The sequence below is a fragment of the Bos javanicus genome, chromosome 19 (genome assembly GCF_032452875.1).
Source record: "Bos javanicus breed banteng chromosome 19, ARS-OSU_banteng_1.0, whole genome shotgun sequence".
NCBI lineage: Eukaryota > Metazoa > Chordata > Mammalia > Artiodactyla > Bovidae > Bos > Bos javanicus.
This window is the reverse complement of record NC_083886.1, coordinates 37,073,798-37,098,029: the sequence shown is the minus strand read 5'-3', so window position 1 is coordinate 37,098,029 and position 24,232 is coordinate 37,073,798. Positions and strand designations below refer to the sequence as shown.

At 37.5% G+C, this 24,232-nt stretch overlaps 1 protein-coding gene across 8 annotated transcripts in view; it reads right to left on the bottom strand.

Moving 5' to 3' along the window:
- Window positions 1-24,232, bottom strand: part of SPAG9 (sperm associated antigen 9) — a 151,943-nt gene that overhangs the window by 108,067 nt on the left and 19,644 nt on the right. For 6 of the 8 annotated variants that reach the window (XR_009731342.1, XM_061391348.1, XM_061391347.1 and 3 more), the window contains exon 2: window positions 12,369-12,489. Coding sequence is in view for 5 of the 8 variants with exons in the window: in XM_061391348.1 (XP_061247332.1) it covers window positions 12,369-12,489 (121 nt within the window). In the remaining 3 variants the exon portion in view is untranslated. Of the gene's footprint in view, window positions 1-3,621; window positions 3,703-12,368; window positions 12,490-24,232 lie in introns of those variants that run through there. The other 2 variants (XM_061391354.1, XM_061391355.1) reach the window with 2 other exon arrangements.

The following is a 24,232-nucleotide window of genomic DNA, read 5'->3' as shown; positions in this document are numbered from 1 at the left end:
TAAAAAATAAAAAATAGAACCACCATACGATCCAGGAATTCACTTCTGGGTATTTATCCAAAGAAAATAAAAACACTAATTCAAAAATCTATATGTACCATAGCAATCTTACATACAATAGATAAGATACAGAAGCAACCTAAGTGTCCACTGACAGATTAATAGATAAAGAAGATATGGAGGCTTCCCTGGGGCTCAGTCATAAAGAATCTGCCTGCCAGTGCAAGAGACACAGATTCGATTCTTGGTCCAGAAAGAACAACTAGGCCCATGCACCACAACTACCGACCTGTGCTCCAGAGCCTGTGCTCAGGAGCTCTAAGTACTGAGCCTATGTGCTGCAACTACTGAAGCTCACACACCCTAGGGCCCGTGCTCCACAAGAGAAGTCACCACAGAAAGGAACCTGTGCACCATAACTAGAGAACAGCCTCTACACCCCACAATTAGAAAAAAGCCCACACAGCAATAAAGACACAGCACAGCCATAAATAAAACTTTTTTTTAAAAAAGATGTGATTTTATACACACACACAGACACACACAGTGGAATATTGTCCAGCCATAGAAAAAATGAAATCTTGCCCTTTCAAATAACATGCATGAACCTGAGAGAATATTACCCTAAGTGAAATAGACAAAGACAAGTATCTGATGATCTCACTTATTTGTGAGATTAAAAAAAGAAATATAACAAAATATATAGACTCAGAGAACAAACTACTGCTTGCCAGACGGAAGAGATTTTTGTGATATATAAAAATTATCAAATCATTATGTTATAACTAATGTAATATTTTAAGTCAATTATACTTCAAAATAAATAAAATTAATGAAATGGTAATCAGTTTCTCTAGCATTAAGTATCATCCTCCTCTCCACTCCAGTACAACTACTTAAGAGTCTCCTTATTTGAGGCACTTAAATTGTTTCTCTAGCCTATTAAAATTAAATGGGTTTTTTCTTTTGTGTAGTTACAACCAGATGTATGTCAAAACAAGAACACTAATTTATTACCTGCTACCTTAGACAACCATATTCAAAAGAATATGATTCAAAGACAGTGCAAATAATAAGATATCTACTTCCCCATTTATGAACTAGTAACTAAACAAGTCAGGATGCCAATGAGAATCTCAAGGAGTATCTTCTTTCAACCATACAAAGCTAGGTAGAACTTCAGACAGCCAAGGAAGACTTTTGATTGCTTCTAGTTCTGAGACTGAGAACCAACTGTCTGTTTAGCATGACAAACAGACAATTAAAGGTAGGAGGGTAGTCATAAAATGTATTATATCCATATGGAATATTATTCACCCTTAAAAAGGAATTAAATAACAATAACACTACAACGTAGATGAATTTTATGCTAAGTGAAAGAAACTCATAAAAGACCATATATGATTTCATTTACATGAAATGTACAGAACAGGCAACTTCATAGAGATCACAGTACCATACATACCACAGTACATTACTAGAGGCTAGGGGAAAGCCAGAAGTAATGAGTACTATCAGGTATGGTGTTCCTTTCAGAAGATGAAAATATTCTGGGGAATTAGATATGATGATGGTTGTACAATTTATGATTATACTAAAACCACTGAATTCTATACTCTAAAACAGTGGATTTTATGCTACACAAATTACATTTTTTTAAAGGGGCAAGGAGTGTCATTCAAAGTTTATCCTTTACCATAGGTATCAAAAAATTATATCTCAGTTTAATAGTAATTTATTTTTTAAAAAAGGAGAAGTTAGTGAACAAAAAAGAAAATCTCAACACTTAGTGTTTGTTGAATGAATGAATATCCTACAAAGTTTTAAAGTGATAATAAAAATTAAATCAAAGTAACTCTGAAGTTATTAAAAAATCAGATGAGAGTACAAATCATAAATGCTCTATTTTCATTAAAGTTTGCTCACCTTCTCTTCCTCAGATTACTTAATCACAGTAGAAAGAATAGGCAGGCAGATGGTTGCTTAGCTTTAGGTACATCCCCTCCCTTGCCTCAATACTTGAGCAAAATCATGTACCATCTACTAAGGCTTTTAGGCTAAAGGAAAGATTATCCAGATATTATTACCCAATGCAGTTTCTCTTTTTCCGTGGGATACAAGGCTGGACTACATATTTCAGCCTCTGTAAGTGAGCTTCTAACTGAGTTACACAGCCAGTAGAAGCAAAAGCTATGTGTGCTACTCCTAGGCCTGGTCCAATAAAAACCTTCCACATACAATCCTCCATGCTCTTTCCCTCTTCCTCCAACTCAATGGAGGTATGACAAACTTGGAGCAAAATCGGAAAGGGTCTGTGTCTCCAAAGGAGCCCCCCATGTATTAGAAACAATCAATTTAAATTTCACATGAGAAAGAATTCCTTGGCAGTCCAAGAGTCAGGACTCAACACTTTCAGTACCATGGCCTGAGTTTAACCCCTGGTTTGGGTAATATGGCACAGCAAATAAATTTCACATGAACAAAAAATAACATATAACATCTGAGTCATTATATATGTCTTTTGTGGCTTATTTGCTACAGCAACTAACTAGAGTTGCCTTAAATCATACATTAGCTCACAAACATGCATTAAAAATCTCTTAAAAGGCATTCTAAATTATCAAAGGTGTGTCACCCCATGGTGCTAAAGAATAGTTTATATCTTTGTTATTCTGGATGATTTTCTGAATATTATTTTGGCCATTATTTTCTCCAACCTAACATTTCCAGCAAGTATCTTGACAGAAACTATCTACGGCTTTCTGTATTTCATGGTTTATCTGTACTATGACTGTGAAAATCAATATTATATTTTTAGATATATGAGTTAACCATCAAGATCATATACAAATTAAGAATCTTTCACTCTTTTCTCAACATACTACTTAGATCAACACCACAGCATAGTCAATGGACTTGGTTTTCTCAAGGCCTAAGTCACATGAGATGGTATAGTATTTAAATGAAAAGTACATTTAAATGTTGGGAAGAGCCATATCTTCACAGTCCTGAATGCCATTAAGTAATCAGTAAGGAAATGAAAAGAAAAGTAGAAGGGATGGGAAAGTGGGAAAGAAAGGCCCATCTGGGCAAAGATGGTAGACAACCCCTAAAATCTCAAGTATCATAAAGCTAACCTATACCTCTACTGTTGTATCATATCTGAAGATATGAAGAACAATCTTAAACAAGAAAAGATTGTTTCTTGTCTAATAGTTCTCATGTGAATCCAAACTTCAAAATAATCTCAGAAAAAATCCTAAAATCATATCATTTTACTCAATCTAGCCACAAGCTGAGATTAACTTGAAATAAACAAGATTCTGTTCATCCTTCCTATCCCAAAACAACATATAACTAATCTGCCAATTTTTAAGCTGTTAATATTCAATGGGAGATAAAAATAAATCAAGGCATCAAAAAAATTAAAAAACAAAAAGGGGGGAAAAATAAGAGAAGAATCAAAAGACTAATTCAAAATGTTTCCCTCAGAATAGCTAATGAAGATACTTTAGCCTCGTTTTAATTGCTCTTTCTTTCCATTCATCTTTCCAAAGAGCAAGAGGATATGATTAAGACAGGAAGAGCCACCTGCTCTACCTGCTCAAAATCAGAGCTTACCTCCTTAGATTGATGGCCTTTGCCAAGTTTGGAACACCTTTTCCATCTGTTGTCTTCTGCCCCATCAGACTGCTGATAGGCCTATGGGGGGAAGAAAGAGAAACAGACCTGCTAGAACTCCATATCCAACTCATTATTTGCCTTCTCAAAAGGAATCATTAATTCTTACTATTCAAGGAAGGCAGATAATCCAACTGTTACTTGGCCTCAGAAGACGGACATTGGTCTTTCAGAAGCTTTCCTTGAACAATTTAGCATTAAACGTCTCACCAGGTAAGCAAGAATCAAATGCTCACTTGAGAGCAAACAAATCAGACACAACCACATCAAAACAGCAATTAAAACCTCTGCTCTGCCAATTAAGTCCTTCACCATGTCCCTAACCTTCAACAAAAGATTTTTCAAACCGATATTATATACCACCTAAAGTCTCTTTGTAGGGAGAATCCATGTTTTCCCTCAGCACATATTCCTATGTATCATCTTCATGACCAAGAACTACTTCCTCAGGATCAACCAAAAACAGCAAATTCATTTTCTCTGATTAAATCTTCCAAATTTACAGAAAAACAACTTGGTATCTTCCTTACTCATTTCTTTAGTAAAGAAGAACCAAACCATTCATGCTTATGCTGTTCTCTAAGCTAAATCACCATCAATTCTTTAGCTCTTACTCATAAAATTAATTTTCCATGAAACTTTATTCTAGATATTAATTATGAACTTCAACCTTCTCAATCAACAACACGTCTACAGAAATCAAACACTCCAAATACAGATTAAAAAAACATAAAACAGATCTGAAGGCCACATAGGTATTACCTAATGAAGCAGAAGCAATAAAATGTTAGTATTTGCATAAATACTATCTTGCATATCCTGTGCCAAATTGCTTCCCTCTCATGTACTCTTTAAAAAAAATCCTTATATAAGGCCTATTAAATATACAGATATTCTTAGTATTGCAAAGAACTAGATTCAAGTTAAATGAACTATAAAAAACTTTCTATATAGTAAATTTTATTTTTGTAATTTTTTAAAATCAGGAAATATAAATCTGAAACTTTAAAGCTACCTTAACAAATATGCTTTCAACAAAAATATAAATCATCATATCTCTTTACATCACTCTAAAAATAATGTAGAAAGGGATTGCCTACTGACAAGATAAAATTAAAACAGAAGTAACTTATTAGAGTATTATTGAAATTCTGAAAGTATTAACATTCTTTGCCAATTGCAAAGTACAGTAAAAATGCTGATAAAGCTCTGTACTGGCCTGAAGCTATTTTTGGTTTTTTTAATAACTTAAGAAATAGTGACAGAAAATATTTAGGTCCTCTCAACTATTAACTTCGGAGAAGGCAATGGCACCCAACTCCAGTACTCTTGCCTGGCAAATCCCATGGATGGAGGAGCCTGGTAGGCTGCAGTCCACGGGGTCGCTAGGAGTCGGACATGACTGAGCGACTTCACTTTCACTTTTTACTTTCCTGCATTGGAGAAGGCAATGGCAGCCCACTCCACTGTTCTTGCCTGGAGAATCCCAGGGACGGGGGACCCTGGTAGGCTGCCGTCTATGGGGTCGCACAGAGTCAGACACGACTGAAGTGACTTAGCATAGCAACTATTAACTTTAGTGTGAAATTATACCTGTTAACTGAAAAAGATTGTTTTTCTTCTGTGTTGTGAAAATTCTACTTTATCAACCATATCATTAACAGATAGCCCTTACTTTTAAATAATAATTCTCAAATGTAAAGTATGTTTTAAGCCATTTATTCCTTTAAAATTAAAAATATGTTAATGATTTTATTGCCTTCCCACTATGTTCCATCTAATGATGTGCTAATTCTTATGATCAATAAGAAGAGCTCTCTTTCCAGTAACTCTTTCACGTAAAGACTTGAAGGTATTTCATTAGACTAAAATCAATGCCAAACTTGAAAAGCAAATACGGGAGATAGAAGTATAGAAAGGTCAGAGTATAAAACTCTACCATAAAATGTTTTCAGGTGTCAAAAGCATTTTTCCATTTAATTTTAAAAAGTGGATTTTCATTCAAAGGAAGAAAGGGAAGAATCAAAGTTGCTTAAAATCACTAAATCTTGCCATTTTCTACACAATTCAAGAAAAAAGCATCTCTTTTAAACTTGAGGGCAACAAAATTTTCCCAAGGAAAAAATCAAATAAATAATAAACAGCTCTGTAACAACTCTGGGGGCTAATATGTTGTAAATAAAGATTCAAATTCATGAGTTATAAAAAATTAAATGGGAGTTTGTACCAATTCTGTACACATTAAAAATGGCCAAATAGTACTAAATACCAAAACCCACTAAATGTTCATATTCTCTGACCCACTTCTGTAACTTTGCTCATGTTCTTTGACCTACTTCTGAGCCACCAGGGAAGCCCAACTATATCCTAAGAAAATTACCAAAGAGGGCAATCCAGGTGTGACAAAAATATTCATTATGAGTTGCTACACTAGGAAAAAATGTCCAGCCAACCAATAGAAATTTTTTTTTTTTAATTCACCTATATTTACTTTTTACAATTCATGTATTCCTTCTTTCCAGAAAGATTTTAGGTATCTTAACAATTCACTATATATGTATAAAATTTGGACCAAGGAAAAAACAATTTAAACACACCATTCAAGTAATACGGGCCAAACCAGTTGTTATGGCTGTACTTCAAAAGTTTATTCTGAATTTCTGAGTAGCCAAGGTAAAAAACCAAAGTAGCCATTAAATAATTCTCAGAGAAAAGGAGAAAGCAAAGTTCCTCAGGGAAAACAATAATTGTCAATAGATGGTATAGCTTCTATTGAGGGATGAGGGGTGTGAGCACACATTTAAAAAATAATTATTAAACATTAAATGCATGAACATTCACATTATAGGGGTCCCAGAAGGAGAAAAGAGAGAGAAAGGACCCGAGAAAACATTTGAAGAGATAATAGCTGAAAACTTCCCTAACATGGAAAAAGAAATAATCAACCAAATCCAGGAAGTCCCAGAAAGGATAAACCCAAAAAGGAACACACTGAGACACATAGTAATCAAACTAACAATAATTAAATATAAAGATAAAATATTAAAAGCAACAAGGGAAAAATGACAAATTACAAGGGAACTCCTATCAGGCCAGAAGGGAATGGCATGACTTATTTAAAGTGATGAAAGGAAAGAACCTACAACCAAGCATACTCTACCCAGCAAGACTCTCCTTCAGATTTGATGGAGAGAAATCAAAAGCTTTCCAGACAAGCAAAAGTTAACAGAATTCAGCACCACCAAACCAGCTTTACAATAAATGCTAAAGGAACTTCTCTAGGCAGAAAACAAGAGAAGGAAAAGTCCTACCTACAGAAAATAAACCCAGAACAATTAAGAAAATGGTAATAGGATCATACATATCAATAATTACCTTAAATGTAAATGGATTAAATGCACCAATCAAAAGACATAGACTGGCTGAACAGATGAAAACATGTTCATGTACACACTTCCACTTCCCACATCACTCTGCTTGACCCCCCCCCAAATTGTATGTAATTATTTTTTATTGTTAGGTTAATCATGTTCCCATTATGACTTGCAATTGCAATTATCTTTCATTTTTTACCTGGTTATTGATTATGAAAATTGATAAACATCTTTTACTATTGTGATTATGTAACTATTATTCACTTAATACCACTGTATCATGACTGGTCAACAGAATTAGAATTCTATATCCCAAAACTGCCATTTAATAGAAAAACCTGTAATTATTTTTATTTTGATTGAAAGAAGATTTTATTCAATTCCATTAATTCAATCAACAGTTACATCTACACAGGAGATAACTATGCTAGAGTTCTTGATATAACAATGAGCAGAGAGCTCAGTCTTACCGGATTTGGCCCTTCTCTAGTCAGACAAGAGCAAAATTTGTGGGTCTCAAGATTATTTTTAAAGTATATTCACCATCCCTCCTAGCTTTTGACATTGACATTGACAAATTGATCAGTCGTGCCTGACTCTTTGCGACCCTACGGACTGTAGCCTACCAGGCTCCTCTGTCCATGGGATTTTCCAGGCAAGAGTACTAGAGTGGGTTGCCATTTCCTTCTCCCTGTAAGCACTTTTTAAAGTCCAGATATATATCAGAATTATCTTGGTACTTTTTGAAAAATACAAATGCCCAGTTATTGCTTTTTTTTTTTTTTTTTCAGAGCTCCAGATGTGTTTTTAATGAGCTGCTGCTGCTGCTAAGTCGCTTCAGTCGTGTCCGACTCTGTGCGACCCCATACACGGCAGCTCACCAGGCTCCCCCGTCCCTGGGATTCTCCAGGCAAGAACACTGGAGTGGGTTGCCATTTCCTTCTTTAAAAACAACTGGACTATATGAGGATCTTTTATTTTTATCTAGTTTGTTTCACTTTTTCTATTTCATATTCAGTGTTCCAATTTCATTTAGTTTGTTTTCCAATTTCTCCATCTATTTTCTTTCTCAAGCCTTTAGTGTAGTAGAAAAGCTTTTGTATACATATATCTTAAAAAATATGCATAATACATATATATATTAGAAAACTTACAAATTTTTGCCTAACTAAAAAATTTATGACATTTTGATTCCACTTGTTTGACTTAGTATGAATAGAATGCTAGCTTTCTAATTAAAAAAAAATAGATACACAACAAGCACCAAAGGTTTACTATATAGCACTGGGAATTATAGTCAAGATTTTGTAATAACCTATAATGGAAAATAATTTCAAAAATAACGTGTATATATATAACTGAATCACACACAAATACACAAAAGAATTCTACTTTTTGAAATTTACTAGTTTTATCTTTCTGTCAGTTTTTCTAAGTGTCCTATGGATGTCTAATAATGTATGAGATACAAAATTTTAAATATATTTGTGTAGGATATGATATTAATTAAATATAAATCTATTATATTTAAATTATTAACATCATTCAATATGCTCTATTCTTATTTTTTCTGCATTTGATAAAATATTCTCAAATGTTAATATGTCTCACTATAATTATTTTTTCTGATTTTTGCTTTATGTATCTTTCTTGTTAAGGTGTCTAATGGTTTATGATGTCTATCTTCTTTGTGAATTGTACCTTTTGCCATTAAAAATATTCGTTTCATTTAAAATAAATTTTTAAAAATAATGATTAAAGATTATACAATAAGGAAAATACCTATGATAATGTTAAAGATAAAAAATTATGTACACACTATGTAGTGACATAAAAGCATGATACATATGGAAAGGTGAGATGGTCATACACATAACCTTTTTCCCCCACAAAATTATGATTTCCTTTACTGCAATGACCATATCATGCTGCTCTGTGCCAAAACATACCTAGGGGCTAAATGCTAGGCAGACAGTAGTAGTTTAATATTTTTTAACTTACTAAACTGTCTGTACTTACTTGACTTAATCAAGACAGTACTTGGTTTAATAAAAATAGAAATAATCAGTATATAACAGAAATAATACAAAAAGTGTTTTCTGATGAAGAATTCATTGCTACCACTATCAATGGTAAGGTTGACTGCAGACACCTTTCATAGCTGAAAAGCACCAAAAAGGCCTCAATCCACAACTTCCTTATACCACTCCATATGTATTTCAAATTCTTCCTTAAGGCTCACAAGATGTTAACTACCAAGAGGTGTTAATATTATTCTCAAATAAAACAATATGTGTCCTTTTGAAAAATGCTTTATTCATGTTTGAAAAGCCAGAATATTTCTTAGGTAGTTCAAATTTTTTATAAGAGAGCAACCAGAAATCTCCAAAATCAAACATGACCATAAAATTATAACAAAATTTTTGTATCATCAAAAATTTAAAAATCACACCACAAAAACCTGATAGATTCCATAGTATTAAAAGTTGTCAAGTATGTCCTTTAATTCAGTTCCTATTTCTTGACTTTTTCTTGCTTCTCAAATAGCAAGTAACTACATAAAAATTTCCCCCTTTAATACAAGTAGTAGTCTGAAAGCAGAACTTGGACTTTCACTGAGACTGCTTTTTACAAGGGGTATGTGCCCTCAAACACATCAATCAAAACTGACAGTCTTTTAAAGTTAAAGACTCTAACATATTTACAAAACCAAGCATGGAAACTAGATGATATTGTTATCATATGGACTCAAAAAATAGTACAGAAAAAACTGATCCATCCTTCCTCTCTATAGGTATCATCATCAGTAATTTCTTTGGCCTTAAATGCTTAAATATAGATGTTCAGAACACTAAAAAACACATTTAAAAAAAAGATGTTGGGTTACATTGACTCTAATAAAAATCACTACCCAGTCTTAAAATATAAAATAGAATTAAGATTAAAGTCAAGATATTATGTATCCTATTATACAAAAAAGAATTTATATACTCTGACATCATCCATTTATACATGCTTCCATCTTTTTACAAAACATTTTCCCAGTCCCAGTTTTCCTGTAAGATGAAGCACTGAAGATACTTTAAAATTACCTCTTACCAACAACTTTGTTAAAAAACAAAGGGGCTTTGATTCATATTGGAGACCTGGGGAAGCAAAAACTAAAGCAGTAAAATGAAAAAGGTCAAACTATGTTTTCCTACCTACAATTTTTTTCAGATGTTTAAAATGTGGTAAAATAAAGAGAAGAAAAATTTTAGATATTCTTAGATTTCATATCATACTCACTCCGAGAAAAATATGAGAGAGAGGAAAACAAGTAGATGGAAAAGATTCTGAAGTATCAAAGGAGAAGGGAGCAAGTCCCAAAGCATTCATAAAAGGAGGCTCATGATAGCCTTAACTCATGGACCAAGAGATTATTAGTTTTGCACTTGAATGGTCAATTTTGATTAACCACAGTTTTAAGTTCTTTAACTGTTATTTAGACAAGATTTATTTCAAATTGGAAAAGCAGGAAAAAAGCAGAGGATGAGAGATATCCAGGGGGAGAAATTCTTAGAATATTATATTAATAACAAAAATAAAGTTTTCCTATCAAATTTAGCTCAAGACCACATCCAATATTTGGTGAATAATTTACTCATCCCTTTCATAAAGAATTGTCAATTATTTTTAAGTGACACTGTATTTTTAAAAATCACCCAATTGTGTTCAGTCACCCAATTGTGTCTGACTCTTTGTGACCCCATGGACTGCAGCACAACAGGCCTCCCTGTCCCTCACCATCTCCCAAGTTCATGTCCATTGCCCAAGTTCATGTCCATCGCATGGTAACCATGGTAACCAGTACAGTACTTTTGAGAGAGAAATGAGGGAATGGATACCAAAGAATATGACAATTCCAAAAACGGTAGGTATGACTCACTAGACTGGATAAAATATTAATTTTCAAAGCTACTGTTATTATTGCTTCTTGGCCTTTTGGCTAAGATCAAGTGTAAAAGCTACTGTTATCAAGTATAAGGTAATTCTTCCTTTAATAATTTCCTATCACAGAAGCAGCTTATTTAATGCATCAAAAGATTCTAGATAGGGTGTTCCTTTCAAAGTCAAAAGAAAATTTTCGTACACAAAACTTGATATTCCTCAGAAGTGAAGAGGAAAATGTACAGGTAAAAGAGTGAGAGGGTTGTTCTGTCGCAACTGTAGCTTTAGTGTTTTGTTCTAAAATATGTCTCTGATATGAAAACACAATCAAGTTAGTTAACAAAGGAACAGTACAGCACTCAAGGTATCTACAAGCCTAAAAAACATGACACATCACTCACTCTGTCTCATTTTGGTTGTCTTCCATTACCAAATACCCATTGGCTCCCTTCTATGACGTCTGCTTAACAGCCATGTGAGTTCTCCTTGAATTCTAAAATGCTTAAAACGCAAAATCCCAATGATTCTAAGTTTAGCTCTACTGAACTCTTCCAGAGTCCTAAAAGCAGCAGTTATTACACACATTCTAAGTCTGATGAAAGTTATTCTTCATAAATGCCAGTCCTTTTACAGCAGTGTCGCTATGTGACCATAAAGGGTGATGTGGGGAGAGTAACGCTGGGCATCTCTTGTTCCCTAGAATTCTAAAAGTCTACAATTCTGGGAGAAAAAACTGGAGAGCAACCTGCCTGAATTAAACATGAAAATATGCCATGATGTTTCTTTTTTGAATTTTGACTTAATTAGGTCCACTTTCATTAGCCAAAAGGGGGAACTTGTCTATAGAATTACAAACAATCATTATTTTTGAATCAAGAATATATGAAATTATATTAAAAATAAAATGATTTTGAAAAACGACATTCTGTAGCCCTAAATGCCCTCAGTTTTCCATTAGAGAGGAATGAAAGAGAATTCAGTAATTTTTTATACATACTCCAAAGCTAGAGATTCTTTTAATTTTTAAATTTCAAAGCAATACAGAAACCAATGGAACTTTGTGTTGCTGATTAAAATTTGAAGAAATGATCCACATGTACACACTCCAGAATCCTGTATAATGGATACAGTATAATGTTAACTACTATTCAATGTAAACTACAAACAAAACCCGAGAGGTAAAGTGAAGAAGAGAGTCCTATAGGTATCTGACTTGGGTCATTCCTGCAGACATGGGTACAACATGAAAATGTGAACAAAAAATACTAAAACTAGATCTCAGATCTCTCTCTTGAGTCTGGGGTGACAATTCCAAGCATATATTTGGAATCCTAGTCAAATGTCAGGATGAGTCATTCCACTCTTTTAACATATTTTACTTACTCTGGTCAGCATAGTTTTTGGCCTTGAGTTCAAGTTGTCTTGTTTGAGATTCTAAAGATTCCACTCTGGTCTGTAAATCTTTTTTTTCTTGTTCTTGAGAGTCTTCAAATTCAATGAATTTCTAATAAAGAAGAAAAAATACATTATTTTCATTAGATAAATGAAACTTATTAACATTATAAACTCCCGTGTTTCTTGGTATCAAGAATCACAATTAGGCATTAACTACTCAAAACGGTCTCATGTAAAGGTCTAGGGGACTTTCCTGACAGTGCAGTGGTTGAGATTCTGTACATCTACTAAGGGAGCATGGGCTTGATCCCTGGTCAGGGGAACTAAGATCCTACATGCCTCACAGCATGGCCCCCCAAAATTTTTTTTAATTAAGGTTTAACTTCCTGATGTTCAAGCTGGTTTTAGAAAAGGCAGAGGAACCAGAGATCAAATTGCCAACATCCGCTGGATCATGGAAAAAGCAAGAGAGTTCCAGAAAAACATCTATTTCTGCTTTATTGACTATGCCAAAGCGTTTAACTGTGGGTATCACAATAAACTGTGGAAAATTCTGAAAGAGATGAGAATACCAGACCACCTGATCTGCCTCTTGAGAAATTTGTATGCAAGTCAGGAAGCAACAGTTAGAACTGGACATGGAACAAGAACAGACTGGTTCCAAATAGGAAAAGGAGTTCGTCAAGGCTGTATATTGTCACCTTGTTTATTTAACTTATATGCAGAGTACATCATGAGAAAAGCTGTACTGGAAGAAAAACAAACTGGAATCAAGATTGCCGGGAGAAATATCAATAACCTCAGATATGCAGATGACACCACCCTTATGGCAGAAAGTGAAGAGGAACTCAAAAGCTTCTTGATGAAAGTGAAAGTGGAGAGTGAAAAAGTTGGCTTAAAGCTCAACATTCAGAAAACGAAGATCATGGCATCCAGTCCCACCACTTCATGGGAAATAGATGGGGAAACAGTGGAAACAGTGTCAGACTTTATTTTTCTGGGCTCCAAAATCACTACAGATGGTGACTGCAGCCATGAAATTAAAAGACGCTTACTCCTTGGAAGGAAAGTTATGACCAACCTAGATAGCATATTCAAAAGCAGAGACTTTACTTTGCCAACAAAGGTTCGTCTAGTCAAGGCTATGGTTTTTCCTGTGGTCATATATGGATGTGAGAGTTGGACTGTGAAGAAGGCTGAGCACCGAAGAATTGATGCTTTTGAACTGTGGTGTTGGAGAAGACTCTTGAGAGTCCCTTGGACTGCAAGGAGATCCAACCAGTCCATTCTGAAGGAGATCAGCCCTGGGATTTCTTTGGAAGGACTGATGCTAAAGCTGAAACTCCAGTACTTTGGCCACCTCATGCGAAGAGTTGACTCATTGGAAAAGACTGTGATGCTGGGAGGGATTGGGGGCAGGAGGAGAAGGGGACGACAGAGGATGAGATGGCTGGATGGCATCACTGACTCGATGGATGTGAGTCTGAGTGAACTCCGGGAGTTGGTGATGGACAGGGAGGCCTGGCTTGCTGCGATCATGGGGTCGCAAAGAGTCGGACACGACTGAGAGACTGATCTGATCTGATCTGAAGGTTTAAAATCTCCAAATATAGAAGGGAAAAGATGACAAAATAATGTTTATGAAAATGTATCTATTTCATTATAATATGCATTTCAAAGAAAATATATAAATCTTTTAACTTAGCCTATAACATGTAAAACAGAAAAGTACAGAATAATGAAATATCAATAAATATATACTAAATGATTCTCTGAATAATGAACAGTCTTCTAAATTACCTGAACCACATGCTAGCACGTGCTAGAAATATCTCAATTAATCAAATTTACTAAAATCACTCTCATTATGGAGTTATCAATAAATCTCTCTTCATCTTGTTTTACGAATTGTTTTATCTGCATCATCTGGCAACTGACTACTCATTTCTCCTTAAAAAAATTTTCCCCCAATTTGATCTTTTCCTTGTTTTCCTCCCACTTTGCTGGTTGCTCCTTTTTGGTCTTCATTCCTCCTCTTGTCCCCACTTTCTTAACGCCGGTAAGCTCAGTCCCTGCACAACTCTTTTTCTTCATTGTTTCTTCTTATTACCTAGTGACCATAATGTTAAATGCTAAATGAATGCTAACAACCTCCAAATTTCTAACTCAGTCTCTAGCCCAGATCTGAATTCTAGATTTGCAATGTTCAAATGCCCACTGGACAACTTCATCTGAATGTCTAATAAGAGTCTTAGGGCTTCCCTAGTGGTCTAGTGGATAAGAATCCAACTGCCAATGCCAGGGTTCAAGCCCTGCTCCAGGAAGATCTCATATGCTGCAGAGTTAACAACTAAGACCAGTGCCCTAACGCCCTCAAACCACAACTATTGAGGGCTCCTTACAGCTGGTGCTTCACAAGAGAAGCCACCGCAATGAGAGAAACTCATTCACTGCAGCTACAGATAGCTCCCACTCTCCACAACTGGAGAAAGCCTGCATGTAGCAACGAAGACCCAATGCAGCCAAAAATAAATAAATAATTAAAGAAAAATAAAAAAGGAACCTTAAACTTAACATGTCAAAGCTTGCTCCTCCTGGTCTTACCTAGCTCACTAAATTACCATGGTCAATTGCTCAGGCTCAAAATTCTACTTCAATCCAATCCACTGGCAAATCTACCTTCAGATTTGGCCACTTCTCATCATCTTCACCACCATGCTGCTCTGTGCCACCATTATCCATTGCCTGGATAAGTGCAGCAGCAGTATTTTCCAAACTGGCCTCCTACTTCCACCTGTGTCCCTTTACAATGCATTTTCCACACAGTAGTTAGGGTGACCCTTTAAAAAAAATCACATCAGTGTACGCCTATGCTGAAAATACTCTGATTTCATTCTTCCAAAGTCCTTAACCATAGCCTCCACAGGACCAATATAATCAATCATACTCTTACTTATCTGACATCATCCTCTAATACTCTTCCTTCAGATATTTAAATGTCTCATTCTGCCCTCACCTCCTTAATATCTTTATTCAAATGTTAGCTTCTTACTAAGACTTTCTTTACCCATCATATTTAAAACTGCAACACCCACTCACTACTTCTCTTGTTTCTTCTTCTATTGCACTTATCCTCATCTAAAACACTATCAGTTCAGTTCAGTAACTAAGTCATGTCCGACACATTGCAACCCCATGGGCAGCAGCACGCCAGGCTTCCCGGTCCATCACCAACTCCTGGAGTTTACTCAAACTCATGTCCACTGAGTTGCTGATGCCATCAAACCATCTCATCCTCTGTCACCCCCTTTTCCACCACCTTCAATCTTTCCCAGCATCAGGGTCTTTTCAAATGAATCAGTTCTTCACATCAGGTGGCCAAAGTATTGGAGTTTCAGCTTCAGCATCAGTCCTTCCAATGAATTTTCAGGACTGATTTCCTTTAGGATGGACTGGTTGGATCTCTTGATGTCCAAGAGACTCTCAAGAGTCTTCTCCAACACCACAGTTCAAAAGCATCAAGGCGCCCAGCTTTCTTTATAGTCCAACTCTCACATTCATACATAACTACTGGAAAAACCATAGCTTTGACTAGACAGACTTTTGTTGGCAAAGTAATGACACTGCATTTTAATATGCTGTCTAGGTTGGTCATAGCTTTTTTCCAAGGAGCAAGTATCTTTTAATTTCATGGCTGCAGTCACCATCTGTAGTGATTTTGGAACTCAAAATATAAAGTCTGTCACTACTTCCATTGTTTCCCCATCTATTTGGCATGTAGTGATGGAACTGGATGCCATGATCTTAGTTTTTTGAATGTGGAGTTTTACGCCAACTTTTTCATTCTCCTCTTTCACTTTCATCAAGAGGTTCTTTAGCTTTTCTTCACTTTCTGCCATAAGGGTGGTGTCATCTGCGTATCTGAGGTTATTGATATTAACCTGGAAATCTTTTTTTTTTTTTTTTTAACCTGGAAATCTTGATTCCAGCTGGTGCTTCATCCAGCCCGGCATTTTGCATGATGTATTCTGCACATAAGTTAAATAAGCACGGTGACAATGTACAGCCTTGACGTACTCCTTTCCCTATTTGGAACCAGTATGTTGTTCCATGTCTGGTTCTAACTGTTGCTTCTTGACCTGCATACAGATTTCTCAAGAGGTAGGTCAGGTGGTCTGGTATTCCCATCTCTTCGAGAATTTTCCACAGTTTGTTGTGATCCACACAGTCAAAGGCTTTGGCATAGTCAATAAAGCAGAAGTAGATGTTTTTCTGGAACTCTCTTGCTTTTTTCATGATCCAACAGATGTTGGCAATTTGATCTTTGGTTCCTCTGCCTTTTCTAAATCCAGCTTGAACATCTGGAAGTTCACAGTTCACATACTGTTGAAGCCTGGTTTGGAGGATTTTGAGCATTACTTTGCTAGCGTGTGAGATGAGTGCAATTGTGCAGTACTTTGAGGATTCTTTGGCATTGCCTTTCTTTGGGATTAGACTGAAAACTGACCTTTTCCAGTCCTGTGGCCACTGCTGAGTTTTCCAAATTTGCTGGCATATTGAGTGCAGCACTTCCACAGCATCATCTTTTAGATATGAAATAGCTCAACTGGAATTCCATCACCTCCTCTAGCTTTATTCGTGGTGATGCTTCCTAAGGCCCACTTGACTTCACATTCCAGGATGTCTGGCTCTAGGTGAATGATCACACCATCATGGTTATCTGGGTCATGAAGATCTTTTTTCTATAGTTCTTCTGTATATTCTTGCCACCTCTTCTTAATAGCTTCTGCTTCTGTTAGGTCCACACCATTTCTGTCTTTTATTGAGCCCATCTTTGCAAGAAGTGTTCCCTTGGTATCTCTAATTTTCTTGAAGAGATCTCTAGTTTTTCCCATTCTATTGTTTTCCTCTATTTCTTTGCGTTGATCACTAACTAGTAAGGCTTTCTCATCTCTCCTTCCTATTCTTTGGAACTCTGCATTCAAATGGGTATATCTTTCCTTTTCTCCTTTGCCTTTAGTTATTTGCCTCAGCTATTTGTAAGCCCTCCTCAGACAACCATTTTGCCTTTTTGCATTTCTTTTTCTGGGGATGGTCTTGATCACTGTCTCCTGTACAGTGTCACGAACCTCTGTCCATAGTTCTTCAGGCACTCTGTCTATCAGATCTAATCCCTTGAATCTATCACTTTCACTGTATAATCATAAGGGATTTGGTTTAGGTCATACCTGAAAGGTCTAGTGGTTTTCCCTACTTTCTTCAATTTAAGTCTGAATTTGGCAATAAGGAGTTCATGATCTGAGCCACAGTCAGCTTCTGGTCTTGTTTTTGCTGACTGTATAGAGCTTCTCCATCTTTGGCTGCAAAGAATATAATCAATCTGATTTCAGTATTGACCATCTGGTGATGTGCATGTGTAGAGTCGTCTCTTGTGTTGTTGGAAGAGGGTGATTGCTATGACCAGTGCGTTCTCTTGACAGAACTCTGTTAGCCTTTTCCTGCTTCATTCTGTACTCCAAGGCCAAATTTGCTTGTTACTCCAGATATCTCTTAACCTTCTACTTTTGCATTCCAGTCCCCTATAATGAAAAGGACATCATTTTTGGACGTGAGTTCTAGAAGGTCTTGTAGGTCTTCATAGAACCGTCCAACTTTAGCTTCTTCAGCATTACCTTAGAAATGAATCGCGGTCATTCTGTCATTTTTGAGACTGCACCCAAGTACTGCATTTCAGACTCTTCTGTTGACTATGAGCTACTCCATTTCTTCTAAGGGATTCTTGCCCACAGTAGTAGATATAATGCTCATCTGAGTTAAATTCACCCATTCCAGTCCATTTTCGCTCACTGATTCCTAAAATGTTGATGTTCACTCTTGCCATCTCCTGTTTGACCATCTCCAATTTATCTTGATTCATGGACCTAACATTCCAGGTTCCTATACAATATTGTTCTTTACAGCATCAGACTTTACTTCAATCACCAGTCACATCCACAAGTGGGCGCTGTTTTTGCTTTAACTCTAGCTCTTCATTCTTTCTGGAGTTACTTCTTCACTGATCTCCCGCAGCATATTGGGCACCTACAGACCTAGGGAGTTCATCTTTCAGTGTCCTATCTTTTGCCTTTTGATATTGTTCATGGGGTTCTCAAGGCAAGAAAACTGAAGTAGTTTGCCATTCCCTTCTCCAGTGGACCAGGTTCTGTCAGAACTCTCTACCATGACCCATCTGTTTTGGGTGGCCCTACAAGGCATGGCTCATGGTTTCATGAAATTAGACAAGGCTGTTGTCCATGTGATCAGTTTGGTTAGTTTTCCGTGACTGTGGTTTTCATTCTGTCTGCCCTCTGATGGATAAGGATAAGAGGTTTATGGAAGCTTCCTGATGGTAGAGACTGACTGTGGGGAAACTGGGTCTTATTCTGATGGGCGGGGCCATGCTCAGTAAATCTTCAATCCAATTTTCTGTTGATGGGCGGGGCTGTGTTCCCTCCCTATTGTTTGACCTGAGGCCAAACTATGGTTTGGCCTCCTTCATGCCCTTCTTCATTACCTCCAATGTAAGGAGTCACTCCGTGCCCCCAACCCTGCACCAGGCCACCGACAGCCCATGCTTCTGTTGGAGACTCCAGGACACTGACGGGCAAGTCTGGGTCAGTCTTGTGGCAGTCACTGCTCCTTTTTCCTGGATTCTGGTGCACACAAGGTTTTGTTTGTACCCCCCAAAAGCCCGTTTCCCCAGTCCTGTGTAAGTTCTGGCGGCTCTATGGTGGGGTTAATGGCAACCTCCTCCAAGAGGGCTTATGCCATACCCAGGTCTGCTGCACCCAGAGCCCCTGCCCCTGCAGCAGGTCACTGCTGACCCATACCTCTGCAAAAGACACTCAAACACAGTTCTGGCTCAGTCTCTGTGGGGTCTCTGGTTCCTATATATTTCAGTAATTTATCTTATTTATTACCTGCCTTGCCTCACTAGAACGTAGGTTTCATGAGAGCAGGGATTTGTTTTGTTTGCTGTTGGATTTCAGAGAAGGCAATGGCACCCCACTCCAGTACCCTTTCCTGGAAAATCCCATGGACGGAGGAGCCTGGTAGGCTGCAGTCCATGGGGTCGCTAAGAGTTGGACACGACTGAGCAACTTCACTTTCACTTTTCACTTTCATGCATTGGAGAAGGAAATGGCAACCCACTCCAGTGTTCTTGCCTGGAGAATCCCAGGGATCGGGGAGCCTGGTGGGCTGCCGTCTATGGGGTCAGAGTCGGACACGACTGAAGCGACTTAGCAGCAGCAGCAGCAGCTGTTCTATTTCCAGTGCAAAGAATGACAATGGTGCATAGCAGGTGCTCAAATATTTGTTAAACAAATGAATAAATGAAAAATTTTTCAGAGTAAAAAAACTGAAACTCATATAGAAAAATGTATAGTTCACAAATAAACTGGTTGTTGTAGTTCAGTTGCTATGTCCAATTCTGCAACCCCATGGGCTTCCCTGTCCTTCACTATCACCCAGTTTGCTGAGATTCATGTTCACTGAGTTGTTGATGCTATCTAATCATCTCATCCTCTGCCACCCTCTTCTCCTTTCTCCTTCAATCTTTCCCAGCATTAGGTCTTTTCCAATGAGTTGGCTCTTCTCACCAGGTGGCCAAAATTCAGCTTCACCATCAGTCCTTCCAATGAATGAACAGGGTTGATTCTGTTAGGAAATAAATATCACTAAATACACTCTAGTTTTAATATGAAATTTGCTATTACCTACTTCATCTATCCTGAAACTTTTTAATCACTGTAGTAGACATTCTGCACACACTATCTTCCTTTGAAGAACTTCTCCCCAGTTTCAGCTCATACAATTTGCCTAGTGAGGACTCCACCTCCCTAGGTCTGGGCACACAACCTGAACCAGACTGACCAGAGTGCTCTCTCTGGGACACGTGCTAGTTTTTGGAAAGAATTATACCTCTTCTCAGCTGAAGAGACGGAAAGAGCATGCCTCAAAACAAAATCAACGTAAAAGAAAACAAAGAACGTGCGGCAGAGGCAGCAAGGAACCCTAATGAGAAATACTATTTGAGTCTTAGATTCAATATTTCCTGGAGCCAGCATTTCCCAATTGTTTTATTTTTTCAGTTACATTAGCCAATTAATTCTATTTTTATAGAGGGAAAAGGAGTACATCAAGGCTGTATATTGACACCCTGCATATTTAACTTATATGCAGAGTAAATCAGGAGAAACACTGGGCTGGAAGAAGCACAAGCTAGAATCAAGATTGCCGGGAGAAATATCAATAACCTCAGATATGCAGATGACACCACCCTTATGGCAGAAAGTGAAGAGGAACTCAAAGCTGGAGGAGGGGCTAGAAGGAGATAACCCTTCCTTTCCCCTGGTATTCAGTAAGCTTCATCCTTTCACCTCTTCTGCCTTGAAAAATGTGCTCTCTCAGGAAGTGTTGATTGCTCAGCCATGTCCAACTCTTTGCGACACCATGGTCTATAGCCCACCAGGTTCCTCTGTCCATGGAATTCTCCAGGCAGGAAAACTGGAGTGGGTTGCCATTTCCTCCTCCAGGGCATCTTCCTCATCCAGGGATTGAACCCGGGTCTTCTGCATTGCAGACACATTCTTTACCATCTGAGCCACCAGAGAAGCCAGGGAAGCTCTTGCAGGAAATGAACTGACAGACTCATCCACACTGAGGTTTACATGGTGGATAGGGCTTCACTGCTAACTTCTCTTGGGGTATTTTAAGTGTAAATGGTGTGAAATTTAAGAGCTGAACCAGGAAAATTGGAACTTTATACACCAGAAAGTACACTGTGCTTTCTCAGAGTGCACATCCTTGGGGTCCACCCATATGGCCTCACTTCTCACAGCCTCATAGCTGGATGAGCCCCATCTCCTTTTTGAGATGCTTTCCCTATGTTCTGCAAACCACAGGTTCTGGGGGTCCACACCATTTCTTGGTTGTAAGGCTGTTTGATTCTTTATCCAAGGAGGAGACAATTACAATGTTTTGCCCCAAAGCCCCCACCCGTCCCACCTGGGAGGGCTGGCTGGGCTGGTGTCCCTTTGGTGGCCAGTTGCTCTTGGATCTCCAGATGAAAGCTCCAGGCCATGCCACTGATCTGAACCAGAACAACATTAACAAGAATAGAATAATAGAATTTATTTTAAATACCAAGGCAAACTACCTATGAGGTATTCAAGTGCACCATATGGAATATTTATTTGTAAAGGTGTCTCATTATTTGGAATCTAACTGGTACAACCAACATCAAAGTTAGCAATGTGGATCAAAGTCCTTAGAGAATGAATGAAAAAAGTGTTACTTTTATCATACTTTAAGAGCTTTGATATATTACCTCATCTATAGTGTGATCCTACAATTATAAACTGGAGGAAAAGTAAGTGGGCAAAAGAAAAGCTTTGGAGGCCTATATTAAAATGGCTGTTTAACAGTAATGGGATTTAGGATGACTTTATCTTTTTTCAATAGCCTTATTCTTAAGTAGTCTTCAGACTTCCCTGGCAGTCCAGTGGTTAAGACTTCCCACTTCCAATGCAGGAGGTTCTGGTTATATCCCTGTTCAGGGAACTAAGATCACATATAGGGTTAGTGAAGCCAACGACAAAAAAAGAAGGAAGTCTAAAGATCCTGGGTTTTCTGTTTTTGCAATAAACATGTAAAATTAATAAAGGAAAGGGGGAAATGCAAACTGTAGGCCTATACCCCTTTAAAGGTGGCTCAAGAGCTAAGGATGAACCTTGATTTACTTGCATTTCATCTCAGAAAAAGCTTGATCTATCAAGCATTCATTAATATTATCATTTATCTGACCAAAAATTTTTGTTTTTTTTCCTAATGTGGCTGCATGTGGTCTTAATTACAGCATGCAGGATCTTAGTTTCCTGATCAGGGATTCAACCCATGTGCACTGAATTGGGAATGTGGAGGCTTAACCACTGGACAATCAGGGAAGTTTCCAAGAGCATTTTTTGAAATGCAGTTAATCAAAAAAATCTGAAATGGAATACTGAAAGAGAGGGAAATCAATGTGAAGGGATAATTCAGTTTTAATTATATACAACTGGCCCCCTGGAGAAGGGAAAAGCTACCCACTCCAGTATTCTGGCCTGGAGAATTCCACGGACTATATAGTTTATGGGGTCACAAAGAGTCAGACACAACTGAGCAACTTTCACTCACTCACTCACTCATGGAGATAGTAAAGGACAGGGGAGCCTGGCATGCTACAGTCCATGGGGTCACAAGGAGCTGGACACATCTTAACTATTGAACATGTTACATATACACCATGACCGTGTATTAGACCTGCTGAAGTTGAATGCTAAAATACAAGAGTGATGAATTTCAGGATTAGAATATTGAAGTGTGGATCCATTCCAGAAAGCTTATTATTACTATAACTTGCATGAAACAGTACTTTTAGGGAATTCCCTAATGGTCCAGTGGTTAACACTCACGCTTTCCCTGTGGGGGCATAGGTTCAGTCCATAGTCAGGGAACTAAGATGCCACAACCTTGCATCACAGTCACCAAAATAAAAAGAATAACAGCTTTTATTTAGGCAAAGTAAATAGGATTTTGGAGGCTGTACCCTAGCCAGAGACAGTTAAAAAAAAAAAAGTAAATGAATGCTCATAAGAAACCTGTAAGCATTCATCATTGATTTAATGTGATTCAATTTCTTGCCAGCAGCGTAATTTTATAAAAATGGCCACCCTACACATTACATTTAGCAAATGGTAGGGTTAGGGCAATATCAAAATCAAGGCACGAGAGAGGCAGTTTCTCAAACTACAAAACAATACTATCCTAGAGAATTCTGGTTCCTTTCCCCCAACACAGGAGAGTCTGTCAGATCCCTATGTTGGTATAGGATACACACCTCTCCACAACCCACCTGTTTATCCATCCGTTTTTCTAAGCTACTCTCACACACAGTTTTTTTAAAAAGTGTTAGGGGACTGGGATAAAAGCCCATGAATGGGCTTTTTCATCTTGTGTTACCAATACATTTTCATTAGATACTCCTTTCTCCTTTCAATAACTAATTGGCCAACAACAAATGTGACTCCAGACAAACTCTCTTGGGAGCAATGAGAGTTTGAGAGTTTTAAAAAAAAAAGTCAGTATACAATACAAATTCACCTCAGGATTCAAAAAGAATAATCTTTGTGATGAAGCAAAATGGTTTCAAGTTCAGATGGCTTATAGGAGCTGTTCTGCCACAATGTTCTGGAGAAAAACAAAGGTTTGAAAAGGCATGGTCCTTAAGCTAAAAAAAAAAGTCCCTAGGACTGTTGCTTATTGGAAAAAGATAGTGAAGTGAAGTGAAAGCCATTCAGTCGTGTCTGACTCTTTGCGACCCCAAGGACTATACAGTCCATGGAATTCTCCTGGCCAGAATACTGGAGTGGGTAGCCTTTCCCTTCTCCAGGGCATCATCCCAACCCAGGGATCGAACCCAGGTCTCCCACATTGCAGGCGGATTCTTTACCAGCTGAGTCACAAGGGAAACCCAAGAATGCTGGAGTGGGTAGCCTATCCCTTCTCCAGCAGATCTTCCCGACCCAGGAATCGAATCAGGGTCTCCTGCATTGCAGGTGGATTCTTTACCAACTGAGCTATGAGGGAAGCCCCAGCGAAAGATATTAACAGACAAAAAACAAGCAAAAAACCTCTACAACCTTTAAAGTAGTAACTTTGTATACAGTATTTTTCTTAAAAAAAAAAAAAACCACCAAATAAAAGGCTGACTTACTGCTCAGAATCTACCATTACCCACCACCCCCATTTACTCTGCAAAGTGGGGGAAAGAA